Here is a 24,962-nt window from a genome sequence, read left to right as displayed (position 1 = left end):
TTATAATTTTGTTATGTTATGACAAGATTTTACGCCAATGTTGTGATAAGGGACAGTTGCAACAGTCATGGTAAAACTTGCTGTTAGCTTGACACAATAGTTTTTTGACACATGCTATGCCTTTTAGAAGCTAATAAACACTGATTAAAATGATGTGACTTAAAACAGTTTAGACAGTCTGACAAAAAATCTGAGTATAAAAAATAATCGGGGGGGGGGGGGGGGGGGGGTTATCCTTTAATATTTGATAACACATTGGCTGATGCATAATCATTCTGCACATGCTAAACTTGTATCTACAGTTTAAAACCAAATGGACATTGTTCTTATAGGGGGTGCATCTTCCCCCCATGTTACCCTATCCATTTTCTAATAGGTTGTTAATCTGTTGTTTTTGCTGTGTCATCCGCCATGTTAACTGATTCAATAAGTGTTACTGTCAGGGGTGTTACTGATCCCCAAGTGTAACACCACTGACAAACGAGCATGCCACACATTGACACATTAAAAAGATGCATGTCTTTAAATCCTGCTGTTATGACCTTACATGACATTAGAAAGAAAAAAACACAAACAAAATGTATATAGCACAGAAGATTTAATATGTGCTTGATTAATATTTAAACATGCATTTAAAAAAAAAAAATGATTTAAGAATGACCCATTCGCGTCAAAACAGCCCGTCTTCGCAGTGCAGCGCTCACGTGCGTCCGGTACAGAGAAAGTCAAACGCGTTCGCTCAGTGAGTGGACACCGGTCGGAGCGCGCGCTGGCTCCTGTTGCCACAGCAACCACTGAGGAGAAATCCGTGCTGCTTCTGAATCCGTAGCATTACCGCAATGAGGGGGATGTAGCAGTTGTGCTCGGACAGATGGGACCTCAAGATTGACTGTGACTCACCATAAAGCGAAGAGAAAAAGAAAATGTGGCGGTAATGGACGACTGTTATATCAGACTGGAGGGACGACGCTTTAAACGACGAGCCGCAATCAGGACCTGAGGGTGAGTGTCATTGCGGATTATAAACGCGTACAGCTTATTATATAAACCGTGATTCTGTTCGTTAAATTATTAATGTGCATCAAATGTTTATATGGGTCTTCAACACATAATCACGTTTCCACGCGACGCATTCGAGGGACATTTTTTTTTTTTTTTTACGACGCCCGCCGAAACGCGACTTTTTCCAAAGGCAAACCTGTGACAAATTTGTTTTAATAATTAATTGCATTTTTCCGAGCTGTCATTTAAATATTAAAGCGACGTATGAGTTAGAAAAGCGATGTAAAATCGGCAATAACAAAACCTCGTACGGTCCAGCGATAGATATAGTTATTTAACGTTACGTGATTAGCTTGCTACTACTTGTGTTTTGTTTTGTTTTATTGCAAAAACTAAAGACGTTATCCAGTATCAGTAACTGTTTTTCCTGTTGATCTAATAAAATTCATTAGAAACGATAAATATAAAAATACCTGTTGGACCAGCGATGAACATAAATATATTTGAATCTAGATTATGCAAAGTAATTGCGGAGACTGTTGAAATCTTATTAGTTCGCTTGATATTATGAAACAATATCTCACTTTAATGGTTTTATAAACAGCTCATGATGTAATTAAAGGCAATTTGCATAGGTTTTACTATTAAAATTACTAGCTTAAAGCAAATCTCTCATAACTCTAAAATTGGTCAAAATATTTCTCCCATCTGAATACGAGTCTGTACCCAAAAGTAATTAATGAATAAAATAATTAGGGCTATATGCCTATTTCTTTGATCACAGTATGCACAAGTCAGTTGACAAGAATTAAAGAGGTATTGTATTGAATACATGACTCCTATCAGACTCCTCACTAATGAACTGTGAACACAGTCATCGAGAGAACTAAGAGGGAGAGAAAGAGACTTAGCATGTTATATAATGTCTTATGTGGAGGATGAATTGTAATTACCTCACTGAAAAAGCCTCTCGAACGCCATCATTAATAGAGTCAGCCACTTTAAAGAGTCAGTTCTAGATGCAAGACACAAACATATTCTTAAAACTATAATACATGCTTAATAAGAGCAACATAATTGTCTAAAAGGATGCAATTCTTGCTTTCACGAAGAACATGTGAGAGCGTGCAAAAGTGCTTTGCACCTCAAAACCCCGATTATACTTATTTATGGCAATTGCGTTCAGTCCTGGCAATGTTCCTGATTGCAAAAAGGCATGTCTTAGCAAAACCCAACGGCCACTTGAGAACAGGTTGATCATTTACGACTTTTAGTTGATGTTTTTCAGGCAGTGGCCGGCATTACAAAACATCTCCCTTTCCAAATCTGGGCCCGATGCAGATGTACCCCGTCCTCCCGGTCTCAGAAAGAGTCACTCTAAACTAGGCCACTGGTTACCTGAGGTTTAAACCTGCGCTTGAGGGAATAGCATGGCTAAATCACCACTGAGCTGTCACATAAAATTAGGAACAACTACAACAACAACAACAAAAAATAGTGAGCTTTCTACATAGGCACAGTCACAACAAAAGATACCATCTATACCGGTATCTATAACAAAAAAGTAAATGGATAAGATATTATTGCACAATATACTAATAAATAGCATTTCTTCTAACGTGTTGAACAGATGCTTTTATAGTAGTTTACCTTCATCACAGTCTGATATGCTTCCGTTCGGTTGTCAAGACAAGGGTACATTTAGTGCGGATGTCCGGATGGCTCCGCTGAGTGCAATGAGTTGCTGTCAGTCTTGGCATAAATTAAATTACTGGTCAAAATTAATTGATAGAAGAGATTTATTTACCTGAATCTCGTTAGTTTTGCACAGAAAATCAAACGTAGGAGCATTGCTGGCTCATTCCTGTCAAGATGTTGAATTCAGTGCCAAAATTAAGATAATTATTCGACACTTTCACCCAAATAGTCTTATTTTGCAGTTCACATTATATATAAATATAAATGTTTCCATAATCCTATAAAACTATTTTAAGCTGATAAAATATGGACCAGATAACTATTGTTATTACTGCTGTAATGCAGCCTTTTCTAAAATCTTGCCAATAGTTAACAGTAATTTAATGCGTGTAACGGAAAGATAGCAATAAAAATGAAGAAATGTTACCATTGATGCATGACGAGACGCTCTTGAGGATGAACTTGACCTTTAGCCTCATCAAATGTGTGCCAGTGGCGTTTCAGGAGAAGGGATCCTGTTGGATAAAATGGATAGAAGTCCAATCCTACATTTTTTGCTCATTAAATACCCTTGTTATACTTGCAAAAACATCACAGTAAGTCCTGGATGCTATTTAGGCCTATGTTGATTCTACATCTCATACTGGTAGTGCATATGAATTGCTTTTTGTGTTGATGATTTTATAATTCTCCTAATTCTGCCAGTTTTAGATCAGTCGTTTGCCTGGAGATCATTGCCTTCCTGCAGGATTTAGTTTCAGCCCTTTTACCCGCCTGTAATTCTCAAGCATCAGTTACACATCTAATGTGTATTTGTTTTGCACTAGCGCAAAAAAAAAAAAAAAAACCCTTCCTGTCTTGGTCGTAATTACCATAAATTAGAGATTACAACACGTGACTTTGTTCTACTCAAAGTCGTTCACGTCGTCGGACTGACAACCAACGCTTCCACCGACACCTGAATGAATCTTCAACGGTCAGGTTAGTTAAACATTCATGACATGCTCAATATTTTAATGCATCTGAAAAGAAGAAATAGATGTGTGTACGACTTAATTTTTTAGGCCACATGTAGTTATTGTTTGCCTTTAAATAGGCTTTATCGGCATATCTAATCTAACTGAATTACTTCAGTCATGTTTGGTTTGTAAACATTGGTTGTCGGCCTGGAATCACCAGTTTTTGACTGATCAATGATCCTTAACATGCGCATCTAGGCTCTGAATCCAGAGCTTCATTCTTTTGCATCCCATTTAAACTTAAAACATGAAGTTGTTGTATACTCTAGAGATTGCACTTAATTAAAATAGCTGAAAATAAAGGATTATATGTTCCAACTAACATGTAAAAATAGGAAGCATTTCAGAAGGGCTGCATGCTCCTCAAAAGGCTGACGTAAACATGGGAGCCGGCAGGTGAGCTGGTGTTATTTATGTAACCCACAGCACCAGGACACAGATGGTGTTTTCCTGTGAACGCCCTTTGCATCTTTATTTCCGCTTCTCTCACACAAACACATAGCCTACACACAGACGCAATCGTCTCCTGCCGTTACTGGCACTACGGGTCATCAAAGCAAAATGATGACAAACACCAACTGATGCTTCTCATCATTTTCACTATTCAGATTCAGTTATTTTAGAAACCTGACACTCAGATCTCCTGAACAGACAATGATTTAAATGGATAGAAATTGATTTTTCATTACAGACCTCAGGATTGAGAGTTTGAGAGTGAATCTCCCAAACGTCAATTTCAGCCCCAAAATAATAATAAATAATAAATGTAAAAAAATACATTTTTTGCATAAAGACAATTAAGGCTATTTTTTTATTCTGACATTATCATGACAATTAAGCAAATTTTTTCTGTTTTTTCTCCCCTCTCATAATTCGTATCACTTGAGTCAAGGAGGTTCTTATTGTTTTTTTAGTAGTTCCCGTTATTATTAATGGTCATTTTATTACTGTAAATGCTGCAGTGATTTTTATTTAATTAAATATGAAGGCAGTATAACAAATACTGCCATGATATACACTGCCTGGCCAAAAAAATAATAACAATTGCTGTTTGGATTTAAAGCAACACTAAGTAACATTTTTTACCTTAAAATAATGTTTCCAAAATGGTTTCAGTGGTTCATCAAGTCGTAACAGGGGGAAAGGCACTTCTGGATTCGTCTTGCACATAGCTATATCTGCTATAACCACACTATGCAAGTTTGCCAAACCGGGTGGCGTTTCTGTAGTTCGAATGAGACATAAGAAAACTACAATTTGACTTGCTTTACGGCAAGCGTTACAATAGTCATTATTTAGTTTTTCTTCGTTTCTGATGTCGCAATACATCATACTTTCATGAAATCATGCAACATACTCTACCTTGTCTGTGGACATCGTTCATTCCAAAGCCGGCGCTGGATAAACGCCGAGCGTGCGTGCGACAGTAGGCTAAATTATTTACGACAGCGATAATGGACAATTCCGCTTCCAACCTGTAGGGGGACCGAAGAGGAAAAGTTCCTTAGTGTTGCTTTAAATAGGCAAATGCTTTTAATAAAAGTCTATGATTGGATCTGATGGAATAGGATTTGATGGAAATAAATGTTGTGATGCTATTTCCATCAAGAGGTGCATCAGTTTTTGGTCAAGATCTTGTATCATCAATGCAAGAGTCCAGCACTCTGTAAAGTCTCCTCCAGCACATCCCAAAGACTTTCAATGAATTTAAGGTCTGGACTCATTCATGTGTGGAAATGATTCTTCATGCTCATCCCAACCATTCTTTCACAATCTGAGCCTGATGCATCTTGACATTGTCCTCCTGGAATATGGCCATGATGTGTCTTCCTACATGATTGTTTAAGAAATGAAAAGCTACACTAATTAGGGTTAGAAGAACTATATAACATGCTAGAAACATAATAATCCAATCAGACTCTAAAGCATTTGCCTATTTTAATCCAAACAGCTTTTTATAAATAGAATATTTCTTATTTCTTTAATACCACTCTTGACATGTTTGTGAAAGACGTGTTCCATAAATGGAAGCATTAACTAATTTAGGCAGATGCAGATGCTTGCCAGTGCAGGCTGCACGCACTCCAGCTTCTTGCCAATGTTTATTTTAAAGCCAACATTATCATAAGTGCAGATCCAGCCCCTGAGTTTTTCAGCATCACACAAATTGCATTTTAAAAATAGCACATTATTAATCTGAATAAGAACCTTTATTTACAAGCCACTTGAAAACTGCAGCCATGACCTAAGCATAACGCAGTTAACATAGCAAAGGCATTGATTACTCAGCTAAATGTAGATGTGCCTTAGCATGTATTGACTCGCTGCCGTTTTAATGGCAAATAAAGTCCGTTCTTTTATCCTTCACTCCCCTTACTTGAGCTTGGATGTCTTGTTTGACCCACTGGCTTTTATTCAACAGAGTGTCTTCTGCCATTTATGTGACCTAGCTGAAGAAGCCTTAGAGACAAGCTGCCATGTAATGTCAAAGTCATAATTTCAGTGCATCTCTGTGTCCTCAACTGTTGGACTTGAGTGTGTGACAGTCCTTATCACAGTCATCAAGGTTGGGGGGGGGGGGGGGGGGGGGCTGTATCCTCTAGCGCCGTACGCATGCTATTTATAGACCGGCTTCAAATTCTAACAACCTGCGCTTTGAGACATGGAAAGAGAGATGGAGGGGAAAAAAAAACAATGAAATGTTTCGTTGTGGGAAATTAAATTTGCATGTTCGCCACGCTCTTGTTAGGTTAACATCCACTTGCATCACTTGTTTGCCTCTCATTGTCAGATTGCAGAAAGTCACGTCCACAGTGAATCAGGAAATTCAGGAGCTAATTACGTATGCAATCAACTTTATACGCCCTCCGTCAGCCTTCGCTTAAATGGTTTCGACGCACCTACGCTTGGGCGAGCATCTCCTTTAAACGTCCCCTCTGATCAATACAACATCTAGAAAGATGTAACCAAATATCTGGGGTTCAAGTTTAAGAATTTTTCATTAAAAGATATCCATGATCAATGATCGACCATAAATCTGAATACTGGGAGGGGACAACTATAACTGTGTTTGGAGGGCATGCTCACACACGCCCACCCCTATGTTGACACTGTTATATACACCTGATAGGAAGGGCTTGACGAATATAAGGGGTTTTTAGCCGTGCTGGCTCAATGACATTACAGGGGTTTTACTCACGAGAGGTAAGTCTAGATGTCAAGCTCTTCCGCCGCGTTCTTCATTTCACATAACACACATTTTAATGTTTTTGAAACAACTGCATACTTATTGAGTCTAGGTATCACCTCTGTCTCTTCTGTTTCTTTCTTTTTTGTGCAGAATGAACAAAGATCTTCAAGAACTCCAAGGACAATATGAGCTTTCATAGTTGAAGGTCATAATCAAGTGAAGCCAATACTGGAAGAAAATATCAGTTTTCAGGATGATTCTGCTGACTTTCTCTGAAACTGCGATTCTTCCACCTCGTTCCAGAATCAACTATGGATAACAACACAAAAATATGCACTTTTGCCCAGACTCTGATTTCACAGGAATTGGCAGACGCTTGACAAGCCCTGCGATGGAATATTTTTTGGACCTCTCTGGTGTCAACTATATTTATTTATCTTTTGTCTTTCTCTAAAAAAAAAAAATGCTGGAAAAAGTAAAACCCACGTAAGTTTTTGAATTGCATGCGAACAGTGAATGAACATTCACTCATTTAGCATGCACTGAATTTGTGTATTGTATCTTTAGCATACTTTGCTTGTCATACATATATCAGGGTGTCATATCATGGACATGTACACTATGTTAAACTTTCTGTTAGGACCTCTAATCAGCATTACGTGCTGTGAGCTCTTGTAAAAAATGAATTTGAGCAATTATTTTTGAAGAAAAACAAACACAAAGCAAAAAATACAAAGGCTAGCAAGGACTCTGCTCAGGTGCTGCTTCTACAGCGCACTAAAAATCTGCTTAATTTGAACATTCGCACCTGCTTCCCGGCTCTTGCCGCACTTCATCATCTCTCAGGATGAGCCAGAAGTCCGACTCAGAGACGGAGAGCTCCCAGGCGCCTGTGATTTACACAGTAGAGGAACTGGAGTGCAAGATCTGCTACAATCGCTTTGACACCCGTGCCCGCAAGCCCAAGGTGTTGAGCTGCCTGCACCGCGTCTGTGCCAAATGTCTCAAGAAGATGGTGGAGCTGGACTCTTCTCCGAGCATCATCAGCTGCCCCTTCTGTCGCCACGAGACTCACGTCCCTGACGAGGAGATCTGGCTTCTTCAAGACGACAGCAACATTTTGGCCATCCTGACTTACCAGGACCGGGCTCGTAAGAGTGGTACCGCACCCAGCGGCGAGGTCCTTTTGACGCCCAACAGCTTGAGTGGAGGAGAGCAGGCCCACAGCTCCTCCGATTGCCTCGTCATCACAATCATGGAAGTCCCTGGAGAGTCTCAGTCCTCTGAATCCATGAGCATGCTGAACATGGTGCGCTTGTATCGGCCAGCCAGCCTGGACTCCTTGCCTTGCCACCTACCCGTGCAGAAATGTCGGGCGTGGACGTCCCGTTCGGTTCCCCGCTTTCTGATGGGGTTCCTCTGCCTGGTGTACTTCAGCTCGCTGCCACTGGGGATCTACTTGCTGATGATCCAGCAGCTCACGATGGGAGTGATCCTGGTCAGCCTGGTGCCCTCCACCCTGGTCCTTTGCGTATTCTACGGCTTCTGCCAATGTTTGTGCCACGAGATCATGGAGGCCATCGCCACATAGCACCCTGCAATCATTTGGGCTGATCCTAGCAAGACCAGCGGGCCGGTTTCACAAAGATAGACTTTGACTATGGCTTAGAGATATAGTAGATAGTCAGAGACTTCAGATAGACATCTAAATCAGACCATTGCACAAAGCACTTAAGACTCTGACTATCTTAAGTAGGACTACACTGCAATGCATTCTGGGTAAAATAAGACACTTTAAAAACAATCAAAAAAACATGGCGGATCGAGTAAGCGCGTTCAACCGCTCAGTGCAGTTTACCCCAGCGGAAAATATGTGTTTGTTGGAGGAGTATAACAGTTACAAGGACATTTTACTTGGGGAAATTTAGCGGAGAATGTAGTAACAAGAAGAAATGTTTAAATTATGAGCCATTTTCCCTTTTCTTTTGGCTGTTTGTAATGTAACTGATTGTTACTGCTGGTTGCCAAGGTAACAGAGTCTTAGACCCAAGTTAGCCTGGGGTTAAGGTGTCTTAATTGTTTTGGTCTAAATTAAGTCAGTCTTTATTTTTGTGAAACAGTCTAACTTGCATTAGACTAGCAAATTTTAGACTTGTAACACTATAGACCGGTCTAAAATAGCGTTGTGAAACCGGCCCCTGTAAAAGAACAAAAGCCAAATGACTGATGCATATCCCAAGAAACCACATTTTGTCCGCCACACCTCACTATACCAGCATCTACCAGTGAACTCCTTGTAAAATCACCTCACATTGTATGCAGGGCCAACTATACTTGTTTTTAGCCGCTAAAGCTTGATTAGCAGCAGGTATTGATTTTGGGACTGCATCAGAACTCTGTGGTTTTGTATCACGTCTACAGCTCACCCAATGGGTCTTCAACAACTGTGATATAAATAACACGCAACCGAGAATGAAGTCCTTCCACACTTTAATATGGAAACCACAGGATGTGTTCAATAATTCTAGATGAATTTGTTCATTTTCTGTTATCTTATCTGTGGTATAATTTCAATCATTGTCTCAATGTTCTCGTTGAAGTTCCTAGTTGCCTTTGTAAGGCATGTCAATGGCCAAGCTGTAATGTATATGTAAAAATAAGTGATTTTGTGTTTGTCATTGCTATGAGAATGAACAAATACTTTAAAGCCACCTGTTAGATATTCAATAAAGATTCTTCCATATCTAACACAACTCTAGATAAAACTATCAAGTGCACTTACTATACTTGACAACTGCTAGATTATAGTTCTGGAAAAGATAAGAAAAGCATACATTGCTTTTACAACTGACCTCCTAAACTATCATAGCTATTAATGAACCATGCTTTATATACGAGGAATACCCTCCTACATCACAATTTTGAGTGTGAAGCAGATTATAATTATGACTAAGGAATTATGTGAGTGCCTATTACAGCTTTGCTGTTTTGCTAACTGAATGAACTAATATTCTTGTGTTGCTCAGGAGACTTAACCCACGGGAGCGTACGTGTTGCATCAAGCGAGACACAGCTTTCAAACAAGCCCAAGTAATCACAAGAGAGTCAATAAAGGATCCCCGTCTGTTCCTCCACAATACCATACCACTCTCCCTGTGGACAATTAACTTCACAGAAACCACTGTGCACAGCACACACATTATCACACACACACACACACACACACACACACACACACACACATATATATACAGACAACCGCACACAGAAAGTCATTATGCATGGATCTCTTGATCTAAAACCTTGTCCTCCCAATGCTGTATGTATAAAAAGAAAGAACTCTGACAAAATCTACAGCGCAAGGTATTCTGGGAGCATGGACTGCAAGGTTTGGGCCTAATTTTAACAAGTGTCCCTGAAGACCGTCTCTATAAAAGCTTGTGAGCACACGAATACAAGGAGGTTGGCAGAAGTGTCTCAAACGGATGTAATCGCACTGAAAAACAGGACTGTGAAAGCGGCTTGCACGTTTCAGAGGGCTATGAAATCACACGGATATCTTTGAGGCTCGGTTAACTGTAAGTGGGTTTTTTCTTTTCATTTAGTAAAATGTTTGGTATACGAATGCATACAAATGTAACCTTTAGTCTGAACTTATGTCAAAATTACATTAGAAATAAGGTAAAATAAGAAAACTCTTTACTTTTTGTTTTTAAAATCACTTTAAAACAAGAGGCACAAGTTTGCAATGAAAGCCAAATAATTTATGAGTGTAAAAAGATATGGTTGTGGTCTCTTCATTTGATTGAGATTAGATTAGAAAAAGTTAAACATACATTTAGTTAAAGGAACACGCCGACTTTTTGGGACTTTAGCTTATTCCCCGTATGCCCCAGAGTTAGATAAGTCCACACATACCCTTCTCATCTCTGTGCGTGCCGTAACTCTGTCTGACGCACCCACCGCTAGCCTAGCTTAGCACAAAGACTGGAGGTAAACGGCTCCAGCTAGCATACTGCTCCCAATAAGTGACAAAATAACGCCAACATTTTCCTATTTACATGTTGTGATTTGTATAGTCACAGCGTGTACATATAACAAGGTCACATGAGACACAGCCATCTTCTAACCGTATACATACAGGGAACTATATTCTCGGAGGGCGAAGCACTGCTACTTCTGCGGAGTGATTTACTCCAACTCTGAGCGAACTCTCTGCTAAATGGGAAAATGTTGGTGTTATTTTGTCACTTATTGGGGGCAGTATGCTAGCTGGAGCCGTTTACCTCCAGTCTTTGTGCTAAGCTAGGCTAGCGGTGGGTGCGTCAGACAGTTACGGCACATACGGAGATGAGAAGGGTGTGTGTGGACTTATCTAACTCTGGGGGATACGGTGAATAACCTAAAGACTCAAAAAGTCGACGTGTTCCTTTAAGACAAAAATTATCCCACTTTATCATTTAAATTATTTTAGTTAAGAATTGGCCAGACCCATTCTGAGATTGTAAGACGAACAATAACTCTTAAATATTCTGCCAAGTTTAGGTCGGTCACAACACAAGTGGTGATGAATCGCTGGCGGCAGTCAGTGGTGGAGATCCAAACCAGAAAGAGGCAGGTGAATGAAAGTGAACGGGCACAAGCCGCCCTGAGCAAAGTGACAGCCTGCTTCCAGCAAATGGCAACCTCCCTGGGGAGCAACATTGACGGGAGCTTCCTTAGAGAGGAGCTGGAGGAAACCAGGATAGTAGCTCATAAAATATGCTCAGGTAAGACAGGACAAAGTAGAAACAAAAAGACAAGCAGAACAAGTACTTTAAAAGATAAAAGGGAATCAGTTTGGTGATGCTAGCGGTGCAGAAATTTCACATTCTCCTTTCAGTATTTTTCTGCACATCAGCTAGGCCATATTCAATTACGCAACATTCAAACTGTCGAGAGTTGACTTGATCGGCTCGTGTTTCAGGGCTTCACCGGAGGCTGCTAGCTCTGCTGACAGAAATGGAGCAAGGACAAGAGGACAAAGAACAGGTTGAACGACTTTGGGTGATCTTCTCGTCCAGCTTGGAAAACTTCCAGCAGGACCTAAAGAAGGTCAGAGTCTTGCAGGAGATATTCCCCCTCAACCAGCGCAGAGATCGACAAGCCCTCGTCAACGCCGGCTACGCAGGTGGAACTTCAGAAGTCGCAGCTCGAGCAGCGATGGTGCAGACGCCATGGTTATCAATAGAGGAGACGGAAAGACCAGACCTGAAGACCCACGTAAAGGAGATTGACGTTCTGCTTGAAGAAATGTTCCAGAGAGTTAACGTGCCACTGTGGTCTATTGAACCCACACAAGAAGCCGATGGTGGGCAAGAGGAGGATGAAAGTTTGGAGGACATGACGGAAGTGGAGGTGGTGTCTCAAAGTAATACATCAGGTTGTTGCCAGCACCACAACTGCAAAATAGGCTGTCTGCTATGTCTGCTCAGCTAAGAAACTGGGTGAAATTGAGACATGAATTCTGCAATATCAGATTCAATTGTTGACCATCATACACTTTAAACCCTTTAACTTGATCATTTTTCAGACTATAATTATTTTCTGTGGCTGGTTGCACAAGATGCTTAGACTAGTTTTACAAGGCAGTCTATTTTTTTCCCTTTAAGACTGGGCATAACTTTATGCCAGTTAAATAAAGCAGCTTGGTCTCATTTGAATCTGAAAAGTAAGACTGATCACCCATTGACTAACAGCTTGGTCAATCTTGTACTTAAAGGAACAGGACACTTAATTTAAATTCTGTCATAATTTACTCACCCTTAAGTGGATTTTTAAACCTGTATGATTTTTTTGCTGAACACAAATGTGACCCTGGATCACAAAACCAGTCAAAAGTCGCATGAGTATATTTGTGGCAATAGCCAACAATAAATACATTGTATGGGTCAAAATTATTGATTTCTTTTATGCCAAAAATCATTAGGATATTAAATAAAGATCATGTTCCATGAAGATATTTTGTCAATTTCCAACTGTAAATATATCAAACATTTATTTTTGTAAGTGAATTCTGCACAATCGCCAACATAAATGGAAACTTTAAAGGCGATTTTCTTAAGTTTAGATTTTTTTTTTTGCACCCTCAGATTTTTAAATAGTTGCATCTCGGCCAAATATTATCCCATAACAAACTATACATCAATGGAAAGCTTATTTGTTCAGCCTTCAGATTATGTATAAATTCAATTAAAAGACCCATGTGACTGGTTTTGTGGTCCAGATTCACAAATGAAGATATTTTGAAGAATGTCGGTAACCAGACAGTTGATGGATCCCATTGACTTCCATACTAGGAAAGAAAATTCTATGGAAGTCAATGGGATCCATTAATTATCTGGTTTGGGTAATTTATGATAGAATTAAAATGAAGTGAACTACTCCTTTAAGACAGTCTGAACATGGTGACAATGACATTCACCACAAAGCCTTTATACTGTAAAAATCTAAAATAAAACAAAAGGAAACATTTAACATTATGGTCTTATTTCCAACCTTTTTTTTAAATTCTAATAATTATGCACACTGCAGTCAGCATTTTATTTAGGCAAGTTTAATACAACACAGAAATAATATACACAAAAGACATTACAGAACATTGACATTGTGAATATGAACAAGAAAAGAAACGGGTAAAACAAGGGGCAGACATTTGTTCAGTTCTTGTAGGTTGAGTGCAAATGGGCTTTGAAGGCTGCAACAAACGATATGAAACATGTCAGTTTATTGCATAATTCTCTAAAAACACTAAAGTTTCAAACAAACTGCTTCATTTTGGCATGTTCTCTTACCTTCCTGGTCACCCCATAGTTCAGCAGCTGTGGAGTTCAGCGGACTATCATTGTTGGGTTCTAACAACAAGAACGGTAAATCACGTTAAAGACCAAAACAGACATGCTGCTTTATACACTAAACTAACAGAAAGAAGTTCACCTCAAATTAATTAAGATCTGAATTAAAGGATTCTATATATCAGGGGATAGATAGGCATTGGCAAAGTTAAGGAAATCATACTGTCGAATTAAAGAAAATCCTGTTGTGTTGTTTAATTTCAATTAAACATTCAGAAGATCATGATCAATTGTGAGAAATTGAGGCAAATCTTGGTTTCTCACGTGAAAGCAGAACCTACCGCCTAGTAGACTCTGAATGGACAGCAGTATGGAGCGAACGTCATAAAGTGCGGACCACTTGTCCTTCAGAATGTCTAGGCAGATGAAACCGTTCTCATCAACATTCGGGTGGAAGCAAGCAGTGACGAATTTCACCCGAGGGGCGTTGTAGGGGTAGCCGCTAGGAAACTCCAGTGAAAGTTTGTACCTCAAACCGTCATAAACCTAAATAGATTTTGAAACATAGATTTATGCAGGACTCTCTGACAACCTACATTAGGACATGCAAGAATCACATTTCCAGACATCAAGAGAAAAACAACTCCCACCGTTCCTTGAGCTCCATCTATTGTGCCGATCCATTTGAAGAGATTGTCAGACTCTGGAAACGCTGAAATACCCTTGTCTCCTGACATCTGCATTGAGTTAAACAACAGTTAAAGGGATCATTCACCCAAAAACTCACCCACATGTTGTTCCAAACCTGTACGAGTTTGTTTCTTCTGATGAACACAAAAGATGATATTTTGAAGAATATGGGTAATCAAACAGTTGATGGACCCCATTGACTTCCATATCATGGAAAAAAGTATATCGAAATCAATGGGATCCATCAACTGTTTGGTTTCTGACATTCTTCAAAAGATATTTTGTGTTCAGTAGAAGAAAGAAACTCATACAGGTTAGGAACAAGTTGAGGGTGAGTAAATGACAGAATTTTCATTTTTGGGTGAACTATCCTTTAAAAGAGACTAAACAGAATACCTGTGTTATATAAAGGTCTTACCATTAGCGTCATCAGATCTTGCTGAAGCCTACAGAGGGGAAGGGGGGGGGGGGGACATTGAACATTAATGTGAATAAGAAAAAGAATAAGTGCAATACTTTCTTTTTTCTTTTCAAATGAGAGACGTAGTGCTGTTCAGTGGCTTGGTTTACATGCACACCTTTTGTTTCAATTACGCCATTGCACATGCACAGTCCTTTCAGTTCCTTTTTCAATCCAAACAAGTGTTTACATGTTCTCTGGATCGGATTAGAAAAAGGAATAAACCACCCCCTTTCAATCCGATCAATTTAATTTGGATCGAGCTCAGTCGGATCGATTAAGGCGCTTACATGAAGTTTTTCAGTCCGATTGAACCGTCAATCCGATCACTAATGGATTATTTGGTTGCATGTAAACGCCAGTGTGATGTTCAGAATCAGATGCCAAGGTAAGTGTTAAAAGTGGTATTAACAGCAGTGAAACTAATAGAGAAACTAGCACCCCCTAGGCAGATTTCAAAGTCCTTATAGATTTCTACTAAAATATGAATTTCAGGGGGAAAAAAGGACAACACAATGCATTTAAACTTTAAGGATTTTGAAACTCCCATTACACACAGTTTGATGCTTTGAATTCTTTTGGAACCATTTTTGACATAAAAGGGATATAAATAAACAATTTTTGTCAGACTCAGAAACACAAGTTACTCTAACTTGTTCATTAAGCAGAATCACAATCGCACTGACAGTACACTTGCTCACGTGATATTGTTTAATTCCAGTACAATAAACTATTATGATAAAGACTACAATGTTTCCCGAACCAAAGAAGCATAAAGCAAGCCTATGGGAAATGTGGGAATCCAGTTGTTACAGGATATCGTATTGATCTCGTTAGAATTGATTCCAAGTTATGAAAATTTTAACGACGTGCATTTCTTTCAGAAAACGGCCCATGTGTGTCGCACATAACATTACACTACATTTAAAAGGAATGTGGACAATCAAACCTTTTAGTGACGGATCCTTTCGACACACTTGTATTCGTCTCGCTGCCCTTCAGAGCTGCTGTTGAAGCGGCGGCTGCGGGGTCCATGTTCTGAGAGGCCATCGTCGGATCTGAGCGAAATATATTAATAAATGCGCACATCGATAGCATGATAAAACTGATTACAACACAGAAAACACCTTTACGTTGTACAAGTTGCGATAGCGAGCTTCGTCAACCAGGCTAAACTAACTAAACCAGTCGATGGAAACCCATGAAGCTGAATCGAATTCATCTTTTATGAATTGACAAAACTAACAAGACTGAAATTGCTTCGAGTTCGTGTTTAAAGAGTAACGTTAACTGTACACGGTTTCTCGTTTGGATGTGAAGTAACAGTTAAAGGCCTAAGTTAACTAACAGTTACTCATAACATAGCAGATACATAACATAAACAAACCTACGTAACTAATTTAAATGTTAATAAAATACAAGCATTTATAAGACTATCGAAACAACGAATACAGATCTTGAGTTATCTAACGTTAAAGCTGAAATATGAACAACAAAAAGCCACTCGTTACGTTAGTTAACCTATCGAGTTGGCGAATGTGCTAAAAAAAAAAAAAATCATATAAACAAACTCATTTATGCAGCAATCTATTTAAACGTATAGAATCCAACTTTACATATAAATTAATAGCAGTATTATTTGACATGATGTGCATATTACCGGCTGTGTTCAATGAGTCGACAACACTAACCGATGCTTGAACGAATTTTTTAAATCACATCCCGCCCCCCTGTTTAAACTTAGGTTGCCAAACGGAATTCTCCGCCTAATCACCGTTTCAGCCAATCAGAAGCACAGATTACGAACAAAGCGATCGCATAGCAACCAATGAGCTTTCAAGCTAGGCACAAAACACTTTGATCTGACTGGTTGATACAGCTAAGTGGGCGTGTCTATAACCGTTGACTAGTGTGATCATAGGAGTGTGAGTCATTCAGCTGCGGCTCATACTTTTACAAAAGCGATAACTACAACTTTAATGAGAATTAATTCGAAAACACCATTTAGCACAAACCGTTTATTGGTAAATTCATTTACATACATTTAATAAACCGTACATTTTCTGTTATATAACAGACATGTGTGTAACAGGTATGAAATTCATTTAGAAAATAATTTAAATACACCCCCCTCCCCCACACACAATTTTAATAAGACAGAAAATCGGTAATAATAGAGGAAGTAGCTTCTTTGTTTTGTTTTGTTTTTCTTTAGAATAAAGCTGTATATTTAAAAAGAGAAATAAGGGGGGGGGGGGGGGGGGTAAGTACATATTATGTACTTAATATGACTAAGTACATTCCCTTTTAAAGCAGTATGACAAACAATATGACAAATTCATAAAATCTATTTGTTAAAAAAATATGATAAATGTTCAGGTAAAAACACACACACAAAACAAACATACAAAATGTCTATTAACTACAGAATTTAAAAAAGTCATTAAGGCTCTATACGCGCCTCATTTGATATTTAATTCTTTAAATACAAATTCATGAAAAAGCACACATTTTATGATAGAAAAAAAGAAGGGAATCAGATCTGTACCGTGAAATGAAATGTGGAAAAAACACAACAATTCCTGGGCAACTTGATCATAATGCCTGGGCCTACAGTGTACATCGCCAAGCAAACAACAAAATGTTTCAGTTATGCTAAATTGATAACACTGAGGAGTGTCCGTGGTCCATCGACTTGCCTGGCGAGTTTGGCACTACATGACAACTTCATTTTCTGTTTTCTGTGCTTCCATTGCCTTCTGCATCTTCTCCACCATCCAAATGGGCACTACAAATGGTTTCAACTCATCCAGCTTCAAGTCAGGACAGTCCCTAAGAATTCAGAGAAAATATGATGATGCATGTTCCCACTAACATATGGAAGCCTGTTTCCTCCACTGAATAAAAAATAAAAAAGGAAGTTGAGATTTTTTCTCTCAGAACTCCATGATATAAACTCGCAATTGCGAGTTATAAAATCACAATTGTGTTATAAAGTCAGAATATAAACTCGCAATTCTGACTTTTTTTTTTCATAGAATTGCATGACAAACTCACAATTGCGAATTATAAAGTCAGACTTACGAGATATAAACTCACAATTTTGACTTTTTCTCAGAATTGCGAGTTATAAAATCAGAATTGTGAGATACAAACTCGCAATTACAAGAAATAAAGTCAGAATAGTGAGGAAAAAAAACTCAGAATTGTGATTTCTTATCTCACAATTCTGACTTTATAACTCGTAATTGTGACTTTTTTTTTACCTCGCAGTTGATTTGAATTTTCTCTCACAATTCTGAGAATTAAAAAGTCGTTTAAAAATCAATTATCGTTTAAATCGTTTTATTCCGTGGCAGATACAAACTTTTAAACGAACATTTATTTATAAGTCTTTTATACGTTTTTTTTTGTAAGAAAATGTGTTTATTTACTTGTAGTCATCACTTCGGGCAAGATCAAGAATATCCTCTTCTATAAGCAGATAGGCCTGAGAAGAGTAACAGTGTAAATAGGATGATGGACAATTGTAATTTACTGATTTTTTTAGAAGAAGAAAATAAAAATTGTAAACACAAACACATAATTTTCTCACCATCTTTCCACCTGTGGCTCTCATGTGCTGTCTTTCTGAAAGCCAGTGTTTGTCCTGAGCATCAGCGGCATACTGAGACACAAAATACATTACGACATGAACACAGAAACAGCTTAATCAATGCTCAGAAAAAGCAAAAAATTAATTAAAAAATACCTTGAAGATCTCTGTGTGTTTGATGTAGATTCTTCCTCTTGTACCGCCCATTCCCAAAGCCCTGAAATGATTTCCATTTGTTGAATGAATACATCCAAATCACATGTTTAATGTTTAAAAAGCATTTGAGCAAACCTTTGTACACTTACTTATTTGCCCTGGATCCCAGAACGAATGTGCTGTTCTCATTCAGTCTGGATGGGTTCCACTATACAGACATCACACAGACATATTAATATCATATAAACATTTCAGTATCAATTATTATGCCATTTTAAACCAATTGCCCATTATATCTACCTTAGGTCCTTCTCTCTTTATTGGCTCGGATACTTTGGGTTTCGCTCTGCGGAAAACACTTTAAAATGTCAAAGGCTTGAATATTTAATATATGGAGAAATCAGATTAAAAGATTTTTAGGGAAACTTACGGAGTGCTGTACTGGGCTGTTCTGTCGTACTGTACAACTGGACCAGGAGGACGACCTTTCCTCTGAAAATAAACAAAAAATTATGTATTTATTATTGTTGGTATTCAGAACAACAGCACTCCTGCAATTCCAGTCTCACTTCCTGTTACAAATCTACATAACAATGTAACAAATTTGCATAATGCCAGCCTATGGTCTTCATTGGCTGCTGCGAACAACATCAACTTTGCCCCGCCCTCAAACACTGTGGCTGTAGCTGAGACTGGGAGAGTTCGGTTCAGATCCACTTTGCATGTAGCCTGGTTAAAACCAGACCATTCTCAGTAGTAACTGAGTTATGGTCTGGCAAAATAATAACTCATTTCCAAAGGGGCGTCACCAACGGACGTCGCTCAAATGCCTCTGGGCACAAGTGGATAGACCTAAAACCAATCAGAGCGATCGTCACCGTGTAAAGCCATATGCTGCGTCCCAATTCGCCTAAGTTACACTACGCCATAAAAGTATGTACTCTTTTTGTGAAGAAAAGGTATTTACTTTTGAATGTGTAGCAAAAAAGTAGGCGAGCTTTGGGACATACTACTTCGTCATCTTTATCGGACGGATCTGTCGCGTGCATCCTGTCACGTAAACTGTCCTGTCAAACCTCTCGTCACAGTTAAAATCCTCTATTAAATCTAATTTAACTTCCTACCGTTTCGGAGAGAAATGTAGCAGCACGTTCATCTGCCAGTGGGTCTTTCATGGAGACTGTCCTCGTGTGTTTACAATTTTAATATGCATTTAAAAGTTGCTGCGCTTCACGAACGGACGTCGCTCAAATGCCTCTGGGCGCAATTGGATAGACCTAAAACCAATCAGAGCGATCGTCATCGTGTAAAGCCCGCCTCAACATTTCTGATTGGTGCCGCGATTTCGAGGGATTAGAAATGGGCTTGAATGAGCTCTTTGCCAGACTACTTGCAGAGCAAATCTAAATTTGCCGGAAGTTTGTCTGGGTTTTCCCAGGCTACTCTGCATGAGGACTCGGGCTCGAATTGATACTGAAAAAAAATTACGCCAACGTTACTGTTCGTATCACTGTGTATCAGTGCTGAGGAAGATCCAGAGCTGAAATTCAGATATGATAATGGGCATTTTGTTCACAACACATGATGTAAGCTGACTTTTGTCCAATCACAACAGACTGGGCCATCTGACCAATCAGAGCAAAGTCGGTTCTCAGAAAGGAGGGGTTTAGAGAGACTGAATCTTTTTTTTCAGACTTTTTATGAGATATTATGATATTATGAGAATATTAAAATGTTTTTTGACCTTTGATGCATGTTAACCTTTTGTAAGAGACTCCGAAACAACATAAGGAACCTTTAAAGCAGGGCTATGCAGTTTCGGGAATTTCTTCGCTGTATTCTCGCTGTTTGCTCGCAGGTTCCTCTATAGAGCTCCCCCTACAGCTTCGGAATAGATATTTGACAACACTGTCGAAAACTCGTTGGCGACTCTCAGATACCAGAGGCTAGTAGATCAACGACATCAAAGCAGATGGGACATTCTTTAAAACGTCTTCTTCATTCGGGTTCGAACAGCGTGAGGGAGCGCAATAATGACAGAATTTTAGCTGATTTTTTTGTCGTAAAGTAATTCGTTACATCGCGAGACCTGATATCACGCGATACTTCCTGATGCTGAAAGTCATATAACTATTCCAATGACTCCGAAGCTGTTCGGTTAAGGTAAAAAAAGTTACTTAGTTCACCTTTAAATGAGCATAATAGGGGCACAATTTACAAATGGGTAAGAGGGCTTGATTTTATGAATTTTTTTTAGGGCTGGGCAAGTTAACGCGTTATTATCGCGTTAACGCATTTATTAATTAACGCCGACAATTTTTTTATCGCACGTTAACGCAGTTTATTATTATTTTGAAAGTCCGTTGCTCACCGGCGTTTAGCTGGGATGCTCTGCCATGTGAATTCCCTCCTGTTGATGTCCTGATAACTATTTAGATTCAGGAAACTCACAAACAGCGAGGATCAGTCTCTCTTCCAATGATTTGTGCTGCACGTCGTTTACAAAAAGATCAAGACAATTCAACTTCGGCAGCGGGCGGGCGTGTGCGCACAACCGCGACAGTTTCACGGGAACGCACTCGCTTGTCGCTGCACCTTGTGCTCGACCACTTCTCCTCACTCTACCAAACGCGAATAGAGTGTCTGGCGCGAGTGATTTCAATGTTCGCCTCATTCGCGCGTCCAGTTCGCGTCAAACCTTTGCTTTTTACGCGGGTCAATTTCGCTCTGGACGCGCGAATGGATCAAAATGTTCAAACGTCCAACTACACGCGGTAGACGCGCTATTCGCGTTTGGTGTGAACGCACAGTAACAGGGAAACTTGCTACTGAACACTGACTGTTTCTGCTGCTCCCTGATGAAAGATACCTGTTGATACCTGTTCAGAAAAAAAAAAAAAAACAGGACTCTGATGGTAACTTGTTTAACAAGCTAGATAAAAGGTAATGCCCTGGCAGTGGCAAATAGCTTTGGTTTAATATTTGATTTGATTACCTTAATGTTTAAGTTGAGATTTACAAGAAATATTTTATTGCTACTGTGTAAAGGGAATACTGCTGGTAAAAATCACATTAGGCTATTTGTTTAAAGTTTTTGCAAACCACATGTTATTGCACTTTTGTGTATATAGCAGTACATTTATGGCGCTTTTCCACTACACAGTACCAGCTCGCCTCAGCTCGCCTCGACTCGGCTCGACTCGGCTCGCTTTTCGCTCCGTTTTCCATTGCAGATAGTACCTCCACAATAGTACCTGGTCGTCATAGCGACGCCGCAGGAAACTGCCGTGACTTAATCTTTTACGCGAGACGCGCGAGACACACCCGCTACCCACACACACAGGACAATGGAGGAAATCGAGTGTATGCTGTTTTTGGATGTTTTTGTTTTTGCTGTTTTTTATTCAGGATACTCCGTCTGGCGCGTGCAATGATGACGCAGTGAATAGTGACGATTCTCTCTGACCAATCAGCAGTCTGCTGTGTTTCCACGTCACATTTTAGTATCGCCTCAGCTCGCTTTAGAACCTCGCTGGAGGTGGTACGAAAAAAAGTACCTGGAAGCAGGTACAGGTACAACTTTTACACAGTGGAAAACCAAACAGAGCCGAGTCGAGTCGAGTCGAGGCGAGCCGGTACTGTGTAGTGGAAAAGCGCCATTAGATCTGCTATATACACTACTTTAGAATTCATTATTAAATTTTGCTCGTAACAATGCGATTAATCGCAAGAAAATCATGCGATTAATCGCGATTAAAAATTGTAATCGTTGCCCAGCACTATTTTTTTTATATATACACTACTATTAAGTCTTTTTAAAAACGTAATAATAATAATCAACATTGATAATAATAATAAATGTTTCTTGAGCAGCAAATCATGATATTAGAATGATTTCTGAAGGATCATGTGACACTGAAGACTGGAGTAATGATGCTGATATTGATATTTGATAATGATATTCAAAATATTAAATTTTTTTTTTTATGTATTTCAATAACAGAAATGATCAAATGATCAAATAAATGCAGCCTTGATGAGCAAAAGACACTTCATTCAAAAACATTTAAAAAAATCTTACCAACCCTAAACTTTTGAACGGTTGTGTGTGTGTGAGAGAGAGAGAGAGAGAGAGTGTGTGTGTGTGTATTTTTCCCCCTTCACCTTTTTAGGGATAGGGCTGTCTCTCTGGCCAGATGTGTCGTCAGGCTGCCGTGAACGCTGTGGAACAAACAAACGACAAAGAAAGAATAAGAAACCCAGAAAACAAATACAATACATCAGAACTAAAAAAAAATATCAGATGTATTTATAGTTTTCCAGGCAAGCATGCAGGTTATCACAGACTTTGACACCTGAAATGAAATTCTCAATGAATTGCATAACATTAACCTTCACTGTGGGGTCAACACTAGGTTTCTGAACCGTTTTCTCTGCATCAGGAAACAGCTGCTTTGCCTAAAACAGAACATTTACAAACATTAACCTCATAGGTTGATTCACCACAAATTTGAGCCTACATATTTGACTAAATGTGTGTAGAAAGGATGTTTTACATGTTCCAGGCAGTTTCTGCAAGCATCTCTGATAAGCTGATCGGGCTGCACGTCTCCACCAACATTCTCCTTCACATTGCTGGCCGCCTTCTCAAAAAACTGCGCCGTACAAACAAACACGGATCAGAGCGGTTTAATCACACACAACCAGCCCCAAAATAAGCATGGGTCACTCACCTTCATATATTTCCTGAACACCGCACGGATGTCGTCATTGAAGCTGGGCTGCAGAACGGTCCGCAGAAGATCCATGGAAATCACAGGATCTGTATAACTACACACGATGACATGTTCAATGTTTTGAAAGAGCCACAGATGTCTTACAGCATATTATCCTGGGATAGGCGAAAGTATTTTACCAATGGAAGCTAATCTTGAAATGTACATTAGCGGACTTACCTAACCGTCATCTGTGAGCGCCGTCCCCTGCGATGCACCTGTCTGTGTTTGATCATGATGTTCCAGGGATTCTGCCATTAAAGTGGATATATATTATATTATTGTAGAAACTATCGTTTTTTTATGCCAGGATCACATGCTGTACATTTTAATATAGGCCTAATGCTCAATTTATAGTTGTAAGTTGCAAGGATGGTTTGACAGACAGTGCAATAATTTAATAATTATCATTTTGATTTACAGATCATATACATACACATACATATATATATATATACACACAAACACATTTGCATATATATATATATATATATATATACATTAATGTTTTAGTGCTTGAGTAGTAAGTACACTTGAAGAATGAGACTAATTTGTTTTTAGAAATTAAAAGAAAATAATTAGATAAAACTTTCCAGTATTAAGAATCTTAACTATCATGAAAATGATTTGCAAAAAGCAGGCTTCATTTTCTTTGTGCAAAATATGTGTTTTCTTTTTCTTATGGGAAGAAACATGACCCGGAAATGTTCTTTACAAGTTTCAGTTCGGTTATGATGAGAGAATGATGATGATGATGACGGGTGGTGATGATGAAGATGATGATGTTTGACTCACCACTGTCTGTACCTGCTGCTCAGTGAAGTCCTGCTGGAGCCATTCCCGGCGTCCCTCGCTCCTGTGGGCCCCCATCACTCACAATCAATGAAGATCGATAGAGAAGCTCCAGGGGTTTCTTGATGTTGATCGATAAGTGTTGCACTTCACTGTCGCTGTGACGTGACAGCAACTCAATGCAGTGAGAGAGAGCTCACGAGCTAATTCACACCCCTTTTAACTTTACCACAAATATGCATTGAGAATAACGGGTTTAACGGCATGCATTCAGACACAATGAAATAGTCCGAAAAGTCACTGTTTGTCAAAGTTCGAGAGCTCGATGAATTGTCAGTCGTTTCCTCAAGCTCAACAATTCAGTGACGTAAACAAGAATCCAATAGACGATCGCACTTTCTGTCACGAATTTCAAAATAAAAGTCTGAGTTCTGCAGCGCGCATGCGCATCACGATCATGGGCGTGGCTACGCTTCAGATTCACTTACACGGATCGAGCGGCCATCATTGTTGTGGCGACATTTCTGTTCAGATAAACATTTTCTCTGCAAATGTTACATTTCAAGTATAAAATTGTGTTCTCAATACAACGCCATACTTTCATGATTTGCTATCGGTATTTTTTTCGTTAAAATAACGTTCCCCATGCCATAATAAATTACTACCATATTTATGTATTATGGTACTGCACAGAACTACAAGGTACTTCAAAGTACACGATGCCAAGTGCACATAAAACATGGTATTATCAT

General features: G+C 39.1%; 4 protein-coding genes across 5 annotated transcripts; 2 read left to right on the top strand and 2 right to left on the bottom strand.

The window, feature by feature from the left end:
• Positions 1 to 515: 515 nt before the first annotated feature.
• On the top strand, positions 516 to 9,676 carry LOC309474165 (E3 ubiquitin-protein ligase RNF182). Of its 2 annotated transcripts, XR_014197216.1 has the most exons (3): positions 516 to 1,002; positions 7,060 to 9,004; positions 9,060 to 9,676. XR_014197216.1 is itself a non-coding variant. In XM_082136550.1 (2 exons), the coding sequence occupies exon 2, from the start codon at positions 7,757 to 7,759 to the stop codon at positions 8,498 to 8,500; it is 744 nt and encodes a 247-aa protein (XP_081992676.1). In that variant the 5' UTR covers positions 516 to 1,002; positions 7,060 to 7,756; the 3' UTR covers positions 8,501 to 9,676. The 2 variants fall into 2 exon arrangements, 1 of the variants encoding a protein (XP_081992676.1); XM_082136550.1 differs by having other exon boundaries at positions 7,060 to 9,676.
• A 192-nt stretch (positions 9,677 to 9,868) lies between these two features.
• Positions 9,869 to 13,282, top strand: LOC309474170 (regulator of G-protein signaling 9-binding protein). The gene is made up of 3 exons (XM_082136556.1): positions 9,869 to 10,487; positions 11,455 to 11,678; positions 11,876 to 13,282. Exons 2-3 carry the CDS (start codon positions 11,477 to 11,479, stop codon positions 12,385 to 12,387), a joined length of 714 nt encoding a protein of 237 aa, XP_081992682.1. The 5' UTR covers positions 9,869 to 10,487; positions 11,455 to 11,476; the 3' UTR covers positions 12,388 to 13,282.
• Positions 13,283 to 13,420: 138 nt separating this feature from the next.
• Positions 13,421 to 16,701, bottom strand: LOC309474182 (ubiquitin-conjugating enzyme E2 C-like). Its single transcript, XM_082136582.1, has 7 exons — positions 16,553 to 16,701; positions 15,842 to 15,950; positions 14,851 to 14,878; positions 14,393 to 14,479; positions 14,084 to 14,288; positions 13,743 to 13,802; positions 13,421 to 13,645 (listed from the first exon to the last, which is right to left on the bottom strand). The coding sequence occupies exons 2-7, from the start codon at positions 15,940 to 15,942 to the stop codon at positions 13,608 to 13,610; spliced, it is 519 nt and encodes a 172-aa protein (XP_081992708.1). The 5' UTR covers positions 15,943 to 15,950; positions 16,553 to 16,701; the 3' UTR covers positions 13,421 to 13,607.
• Positions 16,702 to 16,895: 194 nt separating this feature from the next.
• On the bottom strand, positions 16,896 to 24,593 carry LOC309474151 (deoxynucleotidyltransferase terminal-interacting protein 1-like). The gene is made up of 13 exons (XM_082136529.1): positions 24,214 to 24,593; positions 23,599 to 23,669; positions 23,377 to 23,473; positions 23,200 to 23,298; positions 23,036 to 23,101; positions 22,808 to 22,864; positions 19,074 to 19,135; positions 18,944 to 18,989; positions 18,793 to 18,851; positions 18,644 to 18,704; positions 18,488 to 18,559; positions 18,327 to 18,382; positions 16,896 to 17,724 (listed from the first exon to the last, which is right to left on the bottom strand). The coding sequence occupies exons 1-13, from the start codon at positions 24,286 to 24,288 to the stop codon at positions 17,607 to 17,609; spliced, it is 939 nt and encodes a 312-aa protein (XP_081992655.1). The 5' UTR covers positions 24,289 to 24,593; the 3' UTR covers positions 16,896 to 17,606.
• Between the last annotated feature and the right edge of the window lie 369 nt (positions 24,594 to 24,962).

Source organism: Leuciscus leuciscus (assembly GCF_965113295.1).
Source record: "Leuciscus leuciscus genome assembly, chromosome: 14".
Lineage (NCBI taxonomy): Eukaryota > Metazoa > Chordata > Actinopteri > Cypriniformes > Leuciscidae > Leuciscus > Leuciscus leuciscus.
The sequence above is the reverse complement of the archived record's forward strand: the minus strand, read 5'-3'. Positions and strand labels throughout refer to the sequence as shown.

What these genes read in the sequence shown, in the direction of transcription:
- LOC309474182 (XM_082136582.1), bottom strand. Translation starts at nt 15,942, where the DNA reads ATGGCCTCTCAGAACATGGACCCCGCAGCCGCCGCTTCAACAGCAGCT. An exon ending in CATTCAGAGTCTACTAGGCG is followed by an intron (nt 13,803 to 14,083) that starts GTAGGTTCTGCT and finishes TCTTGTTGTTAG; the next exon opens with AACCCAACAATGATAGTCCG. An exon ending in ACTATGGGGTGACCAGGAAG is followed by an intron (nt 13,646 to 13,742) that starts GTAAGAGAACAT and finishes CGTTTGTTGCAG; the next exon opens with CCTTCAAAGCCCATTTGCAC.
- LOC309474170 (XM_082136556.1), top strand. Translation starts at nt 11,477, where the DNA reads ATGAATCGCTGGCGGCAGTCAGTGGTGGAGATCCAAACCAGAAAGAGG. An exon ending in AGCTCATAAAATATGCTCAG is followed by an intron (nt 11,679 to 11,875) that starts GTAAGACAGGAC and finishes CTCGTGTTTCAG; the next exon opens with GGCTTCACCGGAGGCTGCTA.
- LOC309474151 (XM_082136529.1), bottom strand. Translation starts at nt 24,288, where the DNA reads ATGGGGGCCCACAGGAGCGAGGGACGCCGGGAATGGCTCCAGCAGGAC. An exon ending in GCAGAAACTGCCTGGAACAT is followed by an intron (nt 23,102 to 23,199) that starts GTAAAACATCCT and finishes GTTCTGTTTTAG; the next exon opens with GCAAAGCAGCTGTTTCCTGA. An exon ending in CTGGGATCCAGGGCAAATAA is followed by an intron (nt 18,705 to 18,792) that starts GTAAGTGTACAA and finishes AAATCATTTCAG; the next exon opens with GGCTTTGGGAATGGGCGGTA.
- LOC309474165 (XM_082136550.1), top strand. Translation starts at nt 7,757, where the DNA reads ATGAGCCAGAAGTCCGACTCAGAGACGGAGAGCTCCCAGGCGCCTGTG.